The sequence below is a fragment of the Canis lupus genome, chromosome 6, assembly GCF_003254725.2.
Source record: "Canis lupus dingo isolate Sandy chromosome 6, ASM325472v2, whole genome shotgun sequence".
In the NCBI taxonomy this organism is placed as follows: domain Eukaryota; kingdom Metazoa; phylum Chordata; class Mammalia; order Carnivora; family Canidae; genus Canis; species Canis lupus.
The window spans coordinates 40,043,386-40,058,347 of NC_064248.1; the positions used below are offsets into that span (position 1 = coordinate 40,043,386).

General features: G+C 67.4%; 2 protein-coding genes across 2 annotated transcripts; both read left to right on the forward strand.

The window, feature by feature from the left end:
• The first annotated feature begins 1,112 nt into the window (after positions 1-1,112).
• PGAP6 (post-GPI attachment to proteins 6) lies at positions 1,113-9,879 on the forward strand. Its single transcript, XM_025417192.3, has 13 exons — positions 1,113-1,254; positions 4,272-4,449; positions 4,523-4,715; positions 5,192-5,322; positions 5,508-5,776; positions 5,863-6,182; positions 6,486-6,576; positions 6,655-6,778; positions 7,177-7,313; positions 8,121-8,299; positions 8,379-8,525; positions 9,019-9,135; positions 9,465-9,879. The coding sequence occupies exons 1-13, from the start codon at positions 1,128-1,130 to the stop codon at positions 9,759-9,761; spliced, it is 2,310 nt and encodes a 769-aa protein (XP_025272977.1). The 5' UTR covers positions 1,113-1,127; the 3' UTR covers positions 9,762-9,879.
• A 1,080-nt stretch (positions 9,880-10,959) lies between these two features.
• On the forward strand, positions 10,960-12,941 carry MRPL28 (mitochondrial ribosomal protein L28). Its single transcript, XM_025417193.3, has 5 exons — positions 10,960-11,277; positions 11,382-11,534; positions 11,705-11,839; positions 11,943-12,029; positions 12,587-12,941. The coding sequence occupies exons 1-5, from the start codon at positions 10,993-10,995 to the stop codon at positions 12,692-12,694; spliced, it is 768 nt and encodes a 255-aa protein (XP_025272978.1). The 5' UTR covers positions 10,960-10,992; the 3' UTR covers positions 12,695-12,941.
• Positions 12,942-14,962: the final 2,021 nt, after the last annotated feature.

The following is a 14,962-nucleotide window of genomic DNA, read 5'->3' on the forward strand; positions in this document are numbered from 1 at the left end:
GGACAAAATTCCCACAAGTACATGGAGCTTTTTCATTTTCCCGTGGAAGTGTGTTCTTTACGCTCCTGGCGGTTTCGTGGTGTGGAGGACTCGGAGGCCCTGCCTGGGGGGCCGCTGCCGGCCGAGCACTCGGTGGGGGCTCAGCGGATGCTGGGGCGCGGCTCCAGTCCCCCGCTCCAGGGCTCGGTACAAGGCGTCCCGCCCACGGCTCTGGGACCCCGACACTCACGACCCACGGACACCTGCGACTGCACCTGCACGAGACACTCGGGACGTTCCGCGCATCGCCTCCGCCTCAAACGCGGTGGATTCCGCATTCGTGCCCCGCCACCTTCCCCTCTGAACCCCTGGTTCCCGCGCCCTCTCGGTCCCACGTCCCTCGCGCCAGCCCCCGACCCCCGGGGACCCTCTCCGTCCCACGTGCCTCGTGTGCCCCGCTGGGTCTACTGTTCTCAGTGACAACTGCTGTTCTCTCTTGCTCCAGCCCCGGGCCCCGGGCCCCAGGTCTCACTACCCACCCCTTGGGTCTCCCTCCGGCTCCCACGCCCCCTGCTGGGTCTCGCCCGCCCCCCTCCCACGCCCCCTGCTGAGTCTCGCTCCGCCCCCCGCCCCCTCCCCCGCCTCCGTTGGGTCTCGCTCCGCCCCCCACCCCGTGCCACGCCCCCCCGCTGGGTCTCGCCCGCCCCTCCCACGCCCCCTGCTGAGTCTCGCACGCCCCCTCCCACGCCCCCCGTTGGGTCTCGCCCCGCCCCTGCCCCACGTGCCCCGCGCGCACCGCGTGACCTCCATCCTGTCCCGCCCCGCGTCCCCCCGTTTGCGCGCGGCGTCGGGTCGGCACCCCTAGTCCACGACCTCCCCGAGACGCGTGCACCTCCCGGTGCCCCAGGTCCGCTTGGCGCCGCCCCCGCGCCCCCTCCCGCCCCCGCCCGTGGGTCCCGCTCTGGCCCTGCTCGCGGCGGGGCGGGGCCAGGAAGGCGGAAGTGCCCGGGGCGCCGGCGGCGGGGACCGGCCGGAGGATGGGAGCCCGGGGCAGAGGCGGCGGCGGGGGCCGTAGTGGCGGCGGCTGCCCGGGCGGCGGCGGGCGGCGGGGGACGCGGGCCGGGTAGCGCCGGGCGGAGCGCGGAGCCATGGGCCGGGCCAGGCCGGGGGCCGGGGGCGCGGCGGGGGCGGCGGCGGTGGCGGCGGTGGCGGGGCCGCTGCTGCTGCTGCTCGCTCGGGCCCCCCCCGCGGCCGCCGGCGACGGCAGGAGGAGCGGTGAGCCGCGCGGGCGCCATGGGGTGCAGCCGGGGGTGGGGGGATTGTGACTCGGCTGGGGCGCCTGTGCGCTCACCTGCGGCGGCGGCGGGGCAGGTGGGCTGGGAGGACGCCGGCGCCCCTACCTGCCGCCGCGGCCCCTCGCGGGTCCCTCCCTGGGCGCCCAGGTAGCGGCCGAACCGGCGCGCGGGGCGGTGGAGGGGCGTGGGGGGGAGTGGAGGGCGCAGGGCGGTGGAGGGGCGTGGGGGGCGTGGAGGGGCGCAGGGCTGGGCGGAGGGGCATGGGGGGTGTGGCGGGGCGTGGAGGGGCGCAGGGCGCAGCTGGGGCGCTGGGCGGTGGGATTCCGGGCCCCTCTGGCCTCAGAGGTGGGCAGAGGCGGGAGAAAGTTGTTGGGTCTGGGAGTGGGCCCCGCGGGCGTCCGTCCTCACCCTCCACAGAGTCACAGCCAAGCCCTGGGCGGTGACCCCCACAGCTGGCCTTGCTTCTTGGCCGCTGGCCTCCAGGTGGACCTGAGGAGAGGGGTAGGCCTGGGCGGTTCTGCCCCGAGAGAGTCCCCTCCCTGTACTGAACCCCCGGGAAGTGGCTCCTCAGGGTCCTGCCTGGGGGAGAGACACTTGGGGGTGTCAAGCCCCCTGAGCGTTGCCTTGGTCTCCCGGGGCCCAGATGCCCGGCGGCTGGCATAGCCTGGGGTGCTCCCCTCCACTCCTGGCTCCCTGCCCCCCCTTCTCTGAAACTCTCCGAGCTCCTGTGTCTTTGAGGGCTGGGCCTCCACTTGGCACAGCTCTACTTGAAAGGTGGTTTCCCGGGAGATTGGTTTCTGGTTCAGCTGCTCCGCTGGACGTTGCCACTTTTGTGTCCACCCTCCTCTCCATCCTGAGGTCAGGGCTGGGTGAGGGCTCCCGGGTGGGGGGCGCAGGCCTGCGGACAGGGTAGGCCACTGGTCCTGACATCTGTGCCCGGGCAGGGTGTCCTTACCGGGTACCTGCCCTGCTCCGGAGGGTGCGGGAAGCGTGCCCTCACATGGGTTCCCAGTACAGGTTCACAGACTTTCTTCCGACTGATCCTGTGTTCTTGGAGGGGCCCACAGGGCGGGGTGGGGTGCAGGAGGCTGGTGCCCCCTGATACAGGTAATGGGCTCCTGTTCAGCAACGTAACTGCATGGTAGGAGGTCGGGCCGTAGGGCTGGGATGCTGGAGGGGACATGTCGCCCTGGTAAGGGGTTCCCTGGGTCTCAGGGCGACCTTGAGCAGGTCTCTTATCTCCTGTGCACCTGGGGAAATGTCACAGCTACCACCTGTGTTCCAGGTGTCCGCAGGCTGGCGCTCCCGCGCTGGCGGCTGCCGGATGTCTTTGCCCCGTTCAGGCCAGGGTGCTGGGTGCCCCGCTGGTGGACAGCTCTAGGACTCAGCCCACAACCGGGGGAATGGGACCCGGTGGCCAACGGCCACCTGGGAAGTCTGGACTCCGTCCTGCATAGAGCGTCCCCTGAGCTCTCTGCTATGTGGGCTCCTCTGGACCTCAGACCGGCTGTGCAAGTGGGTCCCTATCGTTTCTGCCATTGCTCCTCGGGAGGGCCAGCTCCTTCCCTGCTCATCTGGCTTAACCTGGAGGGGCCCCGGCCTGCTATGGGGGTGATGGCAGGCAGCCTGTCTCCCAGTGGGGAGGAAGAGGCCACATCCTCCTGCGTCCACAGCGGGGTTTCTCCCGGAAGCACTTTAACATCCATTAACTTCAGAGGACAGGGTGCCTGAGGGGAGGTGCTGTCTGCCTCAGCCACCTCACGAGGAAGCTGGGACCCAGAGGAAGGGAGGAACAGCCAAGGTCACAGGAGGCACGGGGCCTGAGCTGGTGCTGGGGCCAAACTGCCTGCCATCGAGCCCAGGCACCTCACGGCCCGCACCCCTGGCTAGCTGCTCCTGAGAACACAGAGAACATTTAGGGTGTTTCTGTTCTGTGGGAGCCCCGAGAGGGAGGGCTGTGGGTGGGCAGTGCTCGTGGGGCCAGACGCCTGCTCTGGTGCAGGCTGTGCTGGGCACACACTCCCAGGAGGGCCCTAATCGGGGGTGAGGCCTCAGGCCTCTGCTGAGCCCTTGACGACTCAGAGCTGGTCCTAGAAACGTTGGCAAGACAGGGTGAGCATCCGGTGCAAACTCTTAGAGCGGGGAGGGCAGGGGAGCCGAGCCGGGGAGCTTTGCACACAGGTGGGGACCTGAGAGCTCTATGCCGCGGGTGGAGGGGCGCTCCAGGCTGGGGCTGTGGGCACTTTGCTGCCAGGGGCCCCTGCCGTGCCTCTGTGCGGTCTGCACGAGCCCACCAGAGTCCAGGAACCAGCTGGTCCTCTGTCATCACCGCGGGCCAGGCTTTCGGCTGGGGCTCCATCCCCCGAGGTCTCTGCTTGCCTCCCCCCCAGACTCTAGTCTGGCTGTGCCTCAGGTCATCGTGGGTCTGAGCAGGTGGCCGGTCTCCAGGCCTGAATCCCCTCACCCAAGTGGAACCCCAGCAGGGGACAGGGGAGGCTCAGAGGAGGGGGTGCAAGGGTTCAGGGGTCCCGTGCCCAGGGCCAAGGGGAGATGGGCTGGAGCTCCCACGCGGCGCACTTCCTGCGTCCCTCAGCCTCCGTCTCCTGGCCTCGGAGCTGCCCGGGCTACATGACCGCGTGTGGGAGGGTGTGCGGGGACGTGCTTCAAAGGTCTCAGGCATTTGGGGTGCCCGATGTCCGGAGGCTCATCGTGGAAGCTGCCCGATTGGCGCGTTGTTGCTGGTCGGGGGAGAGCTGGCTTCAGGGTCCAAGGCTGTGCCGCCCGGGGATCAACCACGTGGGGCCGGGGGTTGGAAGGATGCGGCCTGGCCGGGTGGGACAGCAGGCGGAGAAGCTGCCAGGGCAGGAGAGGGCGGCGCCGCGTCGGGGTTGGCGAGTCAGGCACCCGCCGGGGCTCTGCTCATGTCTCCGTGGGACCGCGTGGGGAGGCGGGCGCTGTGGGCGCTGCAGCCTGGCTCACAGCCCCTTCTACCTGCAGATGTCAGACTGGTGTCCGAGCAGTTCTCGCAGTCCCCACAGAAGCTATCTTTCTACAGCTGGTACGGCAGCGCCAGACTCTTCCACTTCCGTGTGCCCCCTGACGCCGTGCTGGTCCGCTGGCTGCTGCAGGTGTCCCAGGGTGGCGGCCCCGCCTGCAGCCACGCCGAGGTCACCGTGTAGGTACCGCTGCCCGCTGCCGCCTGCCCCGCGCCCTGGGCCTGCGCCCGACCTGCCGCTCTCCGCCTGCAGGTACTTCCGCTACGGCGCGCCTCCTGTCATCAACCCCCTGGGCACCGGCTTCCCCGCCAACACCTCCGTACAGTCCCCCTTCTTCATCAAGATGCTGCAGAGCAATGCGTCCGTCAATGTCTCCCACCCAGCGCCTGGGGATTGGTTCATGGCTGCCCACCTGCCTCCCTCATCCCAGAAGATTGAGGTGAAGGTAAAAGGGCCGCTTTGAGGGGTGGGGGCAGGGCCCTCAGTGCGGGACCCCCCCTCCCCCCACCCTCGTCATTTATGCCCTTGGGGCCGCTTTTGCTTTAGGATCCACTGCCTTGCTTCCCTGTGCACTGCTGCAGCTCAGTGGTCAGCCCTGAACTCCTCCACCACCGGCCCCATGGGCCCCCTGCTCCGACCCTGACCCCCCTGCCAGGCCCCCTGCTCCGGCCCTGACTCCGCCGCAGGCCCCTTGCTCTGGCCCTGATCCCCTCGCCGGGCCCCCTGCTCCGGCCCTGACCCCCCCGCCGGCCCCCTGCTCAGGCCCTGACCCCCCCGACCCCGGGCCCCCTGCTCCAGCCCTGACCCCTGCCGGGCTCCCTGTTCCGGCCCTGACCCCCCCCTCAGGCCCCCTGCTCCGGCCCTGACCCCCCCCCACGGGTCCCCTGCTATGGCCCCAACCCCCACATCTCTCTCTCCTAGGGTTTTGTCTCTCCCAGTTGCGTGTACACTTTCCATCCTGACATGCTGGTTGTGCGGGCCGTCGAGGTCTCTATCCTGGAGCCTGATGTTCCCCTTCCACAGACTCTCCGCTCCCATCCCAGCTACCTCAAGTGAGTGGGACCTTGGGGAGGCCCTGCCTCTGGGTGTGGCAGACTGGGCGGTCCCCGCGCCCTCACCGTGGGGCCGGGGTCTCAGGGCCCGGCGGCCCCCTCCTTCGGCCAGCACCTCGTGGGAATGATGCGGGAGGTGGTGCAAGTCAGGGAGCCTGAGCGAGAGCGTGTCCCCTTGGCCACAGAATCTTCATCCCCGAGTACACCCAGGAGCTGCGGCTGGAGCTGCAGGGCTGTGTGACCAATGGGAGCCTGGGCTGCCCCGTGCGCCTGACCGTGGGCTCAGCCACCCTGCCCAGAAACTTCCAGAAGGTGCTCACGTGCATTAGCCTCACCTGGTCCTGCCACCTGCTGCTGCCCTCACCACCCTGGGAGCGGTGGCTGCAAGTGACGGCCAAGAGCCTGGCAGGACCTCACGTGTTGGTGGCTTTCAGGGCTGTGGCTGCCCTCACAGGTGGGCTGTGTGCAGAGGGCGGGTGCGCGTGGCTCTGCCCCCGCCGGACCCCCAGCTCCCCGCAGCTGAGCCCCGTCCTCCGACAGCCTGCAGGCCGTGGACCATGAACTTGCAGCACCTCCTGCAGAGCAGCCCAAACCGCAGCTGTAACGCCTCCGCGGCTCTGCTGCCCCCCGGCGCGGGCTCCTGGGTCCCGGGCAGGAGCCGCGGGGCAGGCGGTGGCCCCTTCTGCCTCACGAGCTACCCGGTCATTCGGGAGGACACGGACGTGCTGTCTGTGCGCTTCTGGCCCGCGGACCGGGTGTCGGTGCTGGTGCGGTCGGGCACCCCGTCGGTGATGCGGCTGTACCTGCACACGGGCACGGACAGCGGGGGCTCCCTCAGCATCTCCCTGCAGGCCAACCAGGTACCTCCCGCGTGCCTGCCTCGGGCCTGGCTCAGCGTGGGGTGCACCCGCCCCGCCCCACACACCACGCTTGGCTCTTCCTGCGCTGACGGGCTCGGACACGGGGTCAGCCTTTGGGGGGATGGGGACTGCACAGGCACCGGGGCGGGGGAGGGCTGTGTTCCCGGGGCCGTGCCGAGGGAGATGGGCTGTGGCCGGGGTCAGGCCGGGGGGCCCCAGCCCTGGAGGGGCCACAGAGGACAGTGGCCAGCGCCGGGCAGAGCGGGAACGCGGGCCCGAGCTCAGCGCGGCCTGTCCCCCTAGACCGCCATGACCAACAGCACCAGGGTGGCCGTCTGCGTGAACGCCGCCTCGCCCTTCCTAAGCTTCAACGAGTCGCTCAACTGCACCACAGGTACGGGCGGGCTGCACCGCCAGCTGTCCCGCCGCTGCGCCCCTGCCGCCTCTGAGCAGGCCCCCCACTTGCCCGCAGCCTTCTTCCAGGGCGTCCGCCTGTCTCTGAGCGCCGCATCCCGCAAGGCTGACCTCATCGTCCCCTACCCGGAGACGGACAACTGGTACCTCTCCCTGCAGCTGGTGTGCCCTGAAAGTCCCGAGTGAGTACATCTGGAGACCCGGGCATCACCGGGGGCAGGCGGCTGAACCCTGATGGCGGGACCGCGCACGGGGCTGCCCTACTCGAGGTCTGGAGCCACCAAGCGTCCTGCAAGCCTCGCGCAGTCAGTTGCCTTCTGGGCAAGATGAGGCATTCGTCTCCTGCACCTGGTCACCCTTGTTGCTACAGCCCCAGGGGCAGTACAGGGAGTCTGGGACCCAGGGCAGGCCGAGGGGAAGGGCACGTCGGCCTCGCAGAGCCCGCAGCTGCTGTCCTCCAACACGTCGAGCCCGGGGGCCTCAAGTGTGGTTCTGTGTGTCCAGGAGGCCGCTGGGAGCCCTGACGAGGGCCTGGCCAGCGCAGCTCAGTAGCCGGCCTTCCTGTGCCCCTTTCCCACAGGGAGTGTGAGCAGGCTTCGGTCCTCGTGGAGACTGCCTTGTATCTGGTACCCTGCCTGAACGACTGCGGACGCTACGGCCAGTGTCTCCTGCTGCGCAGACACAGCTATCTGTACGCAGGCTGCAGCTGTAAGGCGGGTGAGGGCCAGCCCTGGAGGCTCCAGACGCTTTTTTGTTTTTTTCTTCTTACATTTATGTATTTAAGCAGTCCTCACACTCAGTGTGGGGCTCGAACTCATGACTCCGGGAGCAAGCGTGGTAGGCTCCTCCAGCTGAGCCACAGGAGCCCCGCCTCCAGACACTTCTGCCTTTGGCATCTCAGCCCCGTGCCTTCCTCGGAGAGCCCATCTTCTCTCTGTCAAGGCCAGAGTGCGACTCTGCAGAACAAGGGCAGATGCCTCCTCCCCGTGCCTACCATGCACCCACAGTCCCCCACCCCTGCACCCCAGGCACAGATGCCACCCCCGGAGGCAGTACTGCTTGCTGACCTTGGCCTCCCCTGCCCCACACCTGCCCCACACCTGCTGGGCCTAACCCACACCTGCTGGGCCTGACTTGCCCCACACCTGCCCGGGCCTGCCCTACACTTGATCCTGACTTGCCCCACACCTGCCCCCTATCTGGCCTATACCTGTCTGGGCTTAACCCACACTTGCCCCACACCTGCCTAGGCCTAACCCACACCTGCCCCACACCTGCCACTGACTAGCCCCACACCTGCCCTACGCCTGCCTGGGCCTAACCCACACTTGCCCCACACCTGCCCTACGCCTGCCTCACACCTGCCCAGGCCTAACCCACACCTGCCCCACACCTTCCCGGCTTGTCCCAGCTGCTCCTGGGTGAGGAATGAGCTTCCCTGCAGGGCTCTAGGTGCGGGGTAGGCCCTGACGTTCAGGAGCACCCCGCGGGCCTCAGCCCCCTTGCCGTCCCTCGGGCCCGCAGGCTGGCGTGGGTGGAGCTGCACAGACAACAGCACTGCGCAGACCGTAGCCCAGCAGAGGGTGGCCACACTCCTCCTTACCCTCAGCAACCTCGTGTTTCTGGCGCCCATCGCCGTCTCCGTGCACCGCGCGCTGCTGGTGGAGGCCTCGGTCTACGCCTACACCATGTTCTTCTCCACGGTAGGCTGGCCGCGCCCCCTGGGTGCAGGGCAGGGGTGGGCTGCATGGGCAGCAGCCACTCTCACCACCCCGTGTGCAGTTCTATCACGCGTGTGACCAGCCCGGGGAGGCGGTGCTGTGCATTCTCGGCTACGACACGCTGCAGTTCTGCGACTTTCTGGGCTCGGGAGTGTCCATCTGGGTCACCATCCTCTGCATGGCACGGCTGAAGGCGGCCCAGAAACACGTAAGTGACTCCTGACTCCGGGCTGGGCCCCGGCATGCGGCCTGCCGAGGACGAGACCAGAGCGAGAGCTCGGCTCTCAGGGGCCTCCCATGGCTCCTGGTGCCTCCCGCTGCGAGGTGGCTGCCGGGCAGGGACTCGGGTGGGCGGGTTCGGTGAGGCCCCCGGCCGTGCTGCTGCAGTCCCTGGTGCTGAGGACACTCTGGGGGCTTTTCCGCCTCAGGTGGCCCTGGCTGATGGAGACATGGGCCCTGGTGCCCTGCCTGGCCACGCTGGTGCCTCCGACATTCACTGTGGGCGGACCCATGGGAGCCGCAGGTCCCAGCAGTGCAGGGGCTGAGGTGGTCACCTGCCCCCCAGCCAGCAACCCTAGGGGGTCTGGGCCGTGGGGACAGCAGCATGGTCACCGTCCCCGGGCTGCCTGCGCCTGTTGGACCTCGTGTTGCTGTAAACGGCTCTGGCCTGTGACCTTGCGGTCACCCCGTGTCTTGTCCAGGTCCTGTTTCTCCTGGGGACGCTGATCTTCGCCATGTCCTTGCAGCTAGACCGCAGAGGTGCCTGGAACACGCTGGGGCCTTGTCTCTTTGCCTTTGTGGTCATGGTCACCATGTGGGTAAGGAGCTGGGACAGGCCAGGGTTCCTGCCCGGACCCCCCGCCCCCCTCCCCGGTGGTTAGGCTGAGTCTGGCTCCCCCACACACCCCTACTTGGGACAAGACATCCTGGCCCTTCGTTGGGGCTGGGTTTCTGCTCCTGGGCCTGAGTCCCCACACGTGCTGAGGGCCGCCAGGGACCCCCCACGGCCTGGCCCGAGAGCGGTCAAATGTCTGTGTGCATAGGCCCTCTCTGCAGCCGCAGGACGGTGTTGCTGCCCGGACCTGGGTGGGCCCTGGGGGGCTGTGGCCGCAGCTCCTCAGCAACGCTCACCTGGCGGCTCCCCCAGGTGTACCGCTGCGGGCACCGGCGCCACTGCTACCCCACGTCCTGGCAGCGCTGGGCCTTCTACCTCCTGCCTGGCATCTCCATGGCTGCTGTGGCCGTCGCCATCTACACTTCCATGATGACCAGCGACAACTATTACTACACGCACAGCATCTGGCACATGCTGCTGGCAGGAAGTGCAGCGTTCCTGCTGCCACCGCGTGAGGAGCACACTAAGCCCTGGGCCTGCTCGCAGAAGCTCACTTGCCACTATCAGATCTGTAGGAACCACCGAGAGGAGCTGTACACCGTGACGTGACGTGGCCGGCTCAGAGACGCCTGCAGCTGTGATTTGACTCTCTGGCCAGGGGCAGGACCAAAGGAGAAGGACCCTGTCCAGATTGATTTCCAACAGAATAAAATTGCCCAATGCACTATTTGCTTACTCCCGAGGAGAGGACCACACCCCCAACCCCCAATTCCCTTGTGCCTGCTGGCTGCCGGCTCCCTGTGCGGGGGCCCCAGGGGCCTGGGCCTGGCTGCTTGGAAACCACAGGTACCACGCAGGGGCACGTTCTGTGTTCTGCCTAGAGGTGGTTGGAGGTGGGGAGAAAGATTCCCCATGGTCCCTGTTCCTCTGTGAGGTTCTGGCTTGAGCCCACCCCCCGCAGCCCCTGCCCCGTTGAGCCTGGGAGCTGTGCCTTCCCTGCATCCCTGGCTCCCTGATGGGGATGCTCCCTGCTGACGTGGACGTGTGGGGAGAGGGGACCACAGTCTGCAGGCAGGAAGCTGATGGGCCCTGGGGCTCCAGGAGAGGCCGGGGCCCCTGGGGAGAGGCTCCTGGGGGGGGGCCCGCCCAGCTGCCCGGGAGTGCAGTGCCGCAGCCAGCCCGTGGGCTCCTGGGCCCTTGTGTGGGGACTTGCTCCTGGAGAGGAAGAGACCACGGCTGCCCCGTGGGCCGAGCCACTGCTGGGGAGGAGGCTCCCAGGGACCCGACCGGCACGCCCCGTCCTCCGTGGGGGAAGCAGGAGGCGGCGGCTGCACCGCGGTGGGCTGCTGTCTGTGCCCGGGCAGGGCTGGGCACCTGCTGCCCTGGGTGCCCGCGGCCCCCTGCGCTTGGGCTCATAAAGGGGAAACATTTCTATGTGGCGTTTCGGGAGTTAAAAGTTGGCAAGACATTTTTATGTAGCTCTGATTTTGCTGTGATTGGTGAGTTTAATATTTTACAGTGATATTTTGAGACACTGCAGTGTTTTATTTTAGACAGGGGAGAGGGGCGGGCGGCGGGGGGAGGGGAGGGGCGGGCAGGGGTGCGGAGAGGAGAGGGAGGCGGCCCGGGTGACAAGCCCCGCCCTCCGCCGCGGGTGAGGATGCGGCCTTGGCCGACGGTGCCTGGGGCTGCGGCCCTCGCCGCGGAGCATTTTCCACGGTCTCTAAGGACAGGAAGGGGGCGGGGCGAGCGCTTGACTGACGGGCTCCTCGGCCAGCGGGCGGCGGTCGAGCGCGGCGCGTCACTTCCGGTTCCGGCGGGGCGGAGCGGGGGCGCCGCGATGCCGCTGCACAAGGTCCCGGTCGGCCTGTGGAGGCGGCTGTGGCTGCGGGAGGGCATCTGCTCGCGGCTGCCCCCGCACTACCTGCGCTCCCTGCAGGAGGCGCGCGCGCCCGCGCCGGTGCACTACAGGCCGCGCGGGGTCGGGGCCGGGGCCGGGGCGGGCGGCCGGCGGGAGCGCGTGCAGGACGTCCCCATCCCCGTGTACCGGCCGCCGGAGGCGCAGTTGGGGCTCTGGGGCGGGGAGGGCTGGGTCGTCGGCTACAGGTACGTCGGCGACGACAAGGTAGGTGGCGGCGGGCCCCGGCCCCGCTCCTCGCCCCGTCCCCCGCCCCGCCCGGCCCCGGGGAGGCCGCAGCAGCGCGCGTGACGTTTCTGTTCCTCCTTTAGCTTTCAAAGAGGGTGAAGAAGGTGTGGAAGCCACAGCTGTTGCAGCGTGAACTGTACAGCGAGATCCTGGACACGAAGTTCGCTGTCACGGTGACGGCGCGGACCCTGGACCTCATTGACGCGGCCTACGGGTTCGACTTCTACATCCTGAAGGCAAGCCGGGGGCTGTGCGGGCGCAGGGCGGGCTCCCCCGGCGTGTCGTCTGGGGTGCAGGGTCCCCAGCGAGCGTTGCTGCCTCCTTCCCCACCGTCGGGCCTCCCTTTGCTCTCGGGTGGCTGGAGGGCCTTGCCAGCAGCCCTGCCCCATGCATGGTCTCCTGCCAGACTCCAGAGGAGGATCTGTGCTCCAAGTTCGGGATGGACCTGAAGCGAGGGATGCTGCTGCGGCTCGCCCGACAGGACCCCCAGCTGCACCCCGACAACCCCCAGAAGAGGGCTGCCATCTTCGACAAGTACAAGGTGGGGGCCTCAGTTGGTGCGTCATGCTCCCTGGGGGTCCTGTTGGCTGGCGGTCCTTCCGCTCACTGTGGGCCTGGTTCCCCCCCCCCCCCAACCGGGGCAGGAGTTTGTCATCCCGGAGGCAGAAGCCGAGTGGGTCGGCCTGACGCTGGATGAGGCCGTGGAGAAGCAGAGGCTCCTGGAGGAGAAGGTGAGCATGTGTGAGCACCGGCGGACAGATGGGGTGGCGTGTGCTGGCCCAGGGAGGACCTGGCCTAGGGCTGCCGCACGTGGTGGGCCTGGGGAGGAGCTGCCCCGATGGAGCCACAACCTTGGGTTCCGTGTGCTGTGCCCCCTCTCCTCAGCGTGCTGATACTCTCCTGCACCCCGGCTGACTTCATAAATTCATGGACAGAAGGATTCTCGGGGGCACCTTTGGTTTGCCCAAGTAGCACTCCCTGCCCCGGGGTCTTTGCAGTCTCAGAGTTGAGGTATTTTTGTGTCTGCATCCTGGAAAGTCTGGAGTGGATGGTTGCTGCTGGAACTGGGAACCCTCCGTGGCCTAGGACCCCAAGGCAGGAAAGATGGGGACAGGAGCCCTGTGTCCCCAGTGGAAGGTGGTCCTTGTCTCGCGGACAGGGCTGTCTTCTGGGCTGGTGGCTGTAGGCCAAGCCTGAAGGGCCACGTTCCCCCCTGATGCTTGGCCAGCAGCAGCTGCGTTCCTGCCTCCCCGGAGCAGCTCACTGTGACCCCGTCTCGCTCCTGCAGGACCCGACCCCTCTGTTCAAGGTCTACGTGGAGGAGCTGATTGGGCAGCTTGAGCAGCAGGCCCTGTCTGAGCCTGTGGTGGTGCAGAAGAGGGCCAGCAGGGAGTGACTGCGCGGGGACCTGCCCCCCGCCCCCGCCACCGTGGGCGCACGAGTCTGGTGGGGGCTGGTGGATGAACCCCATCTTCTGTGCTGGCTCAGTGGCTGCCAGGGCTGGATGGGCTTTGTGGAGCCCCAGGGGTCTCCTGTCCCAGGGCCCCCAGAGGTCTGGGGCCAGCTTGCTGCCTCTGTAGTCCCCTCTTCTCCCCTGAGGTGGAGACCCAGCTGGGGCGGCGTCAGTAAAGTTTGAACTTGTCCGTGTGTGTGCTGCTTTGCCTGGAAGCCCCGAGTGCTCCCAAATGGTTTTGGACCTCGTCTGCCCTGCCCCAGAGACCCGGATGTGGCTGAGCTGTGGAACCGGGGTTCCTTTTGGTGTCTTGCCATGTTTTGCTTTCCTCTGGAAGGGCCCAGGGTGGTTGGAGGCATCTGGCAACAGATGCTCTCTGTGTCCACATCCTCATCTGTGTGGCATTCTCCTGGGCAGAGGCAGGGAGGCTGTGGGCTGACTCTGGGAGTGGGGGAAGGCTCCGCCGGCGTACCATCCAGGGGGGTGCAGGATGTGGATCCCCTTGGGATGCTGGGCCCAGTGCCCTGAGACTTGGGGTGCCTTGATCCCCTTTCCCGGCCCTGTCCTGGGAGTACTGAGCATCAAGAGCCATTCAGATCACTCTGGGAGGACGGGGAGTGAGTGATGCCCCGACCTGGTCCTGGCAGCTGACCCAGGGGTGCCCGGCTCCCCTCAGGGTGCTGTTGACGTGAACACACCTGGGCTGTGCTGATGGAGGTGGAGGCCAGACAGAGCATGGCTGGTGAACCCAGCCACAGGAGGGCCCTGGAGGTTCCACAGCACAGGGAGGTCATTGAGGGGTGGGGCCTGCCCTCGGGGCGGTCCTGAGGTCTGTGTGCAAGGCTGAAAAATGTTCTCTCAGTCCCAGACTCCTCTGGGGTGCACTCTGGACTTGTATGTCTCTTTTTTTCTTTTCATTATTTTTTTAAAAGATTTGATTTTATTTATTCATGAGAGAGAGAGAGAGAGGCAGAGACACAGGCAGAGAGAGAAGCAGGCTCCCTGCAGGGAGCCCAATGTGGGACTGGATCCCGGGACCCCGGGGTCACACGACCTGAACAGAAGGCAGGCGCTCAACCACTGAGCCCCCTAGGCGCCCCTCTGGATTCATATCTTGATGCACATGATTGTTTCTTCACGGGATGTTCCAACATGGAAAAAACATTAGTTTTTCATTTTTCAAAAATTTTACCAAACGTTGCCAGCGCCCGGCCTGCCCCTGCCCTGGTTGTGGCCTGCAAGGCCTGGCCGGGTTACCCGCACCGCAGCGCCTGGCTCCAGCGCCGTGGCCGGCGTCCTGGACTGGCCAGCCCTTCCAGCCCCCGCTTGATGGTTCCCACGCTTGGCCCTGACCCGAATCTAGCAGACCCCTTCCTAGGGCTGTTCTGCTCGTGTCACCTGTCCACCCACCCCCTGCCCGCTGTGCACCCCGCGTGCCCCCAGGTCATTGGCTCTGGCTCCCAGCTGCCCTTTGCTGCCCTCACCGAGGCTACAGGTCAAGGTGGGCAGCTCCTACCAGGACTCCTGTGCTCCTGTGTCTGCCGGTGCCCCAGGGACTTAGGGCTGGCCAGGGCCTGTGGCTGGGGGAGGGTGGGCCGCTGTGGGGGTGGGTGGGCTCCCAGGAGGCGCCTTCCTGTCTGTGCTGGAGGCCCAGCGGCATTGCTGCATTCGGGGGTGCAGCCCTGCTCTCCCCGAGGCGTACAGCTTGCCCCAGGGACGGCCCCCACTCGCCTCCAGTGCTGCTGCTCAGTGGAAGGAGGTTGGTGTGGCCTCAGCAGGTCACTTCCCTCCCCAGAACCTACAGTGAGTGGTTCTGGCTGTGGCCCTTTTCGGGCAGAGTCAGAATCTGTTTGATCACGTTCTCACAAATACTGTCCGCCCGGGAGAGGTTCAGCAGTCAGCGAGGGAGGTGCTCGCCGGCCCACCCCAGATAAAGCAGTAGCCCAGGTCTGGGAAGGTTGCCCCTCCAGAAGGTGGGAAGGGGGACATGGGGACCGTGCGTACTCACTGCTGCACCCCCACCGGAGCTGAGCGCTGGGAGCCCACCAGGCCACACGGCCCCCTCCAGGTCCTCTTCCGTGTCAGCTGTGTGTGCCTGCAGTTCCTCAGGCCTCTGGATTGGGGTCGGTGGTTGTACCGACCCCCGTCAAGCCTGCAGAAGGCCGAGCTGCCCTGTGCTGGCCCCCGTGCGCAGACAGGCTGCACCCCTGT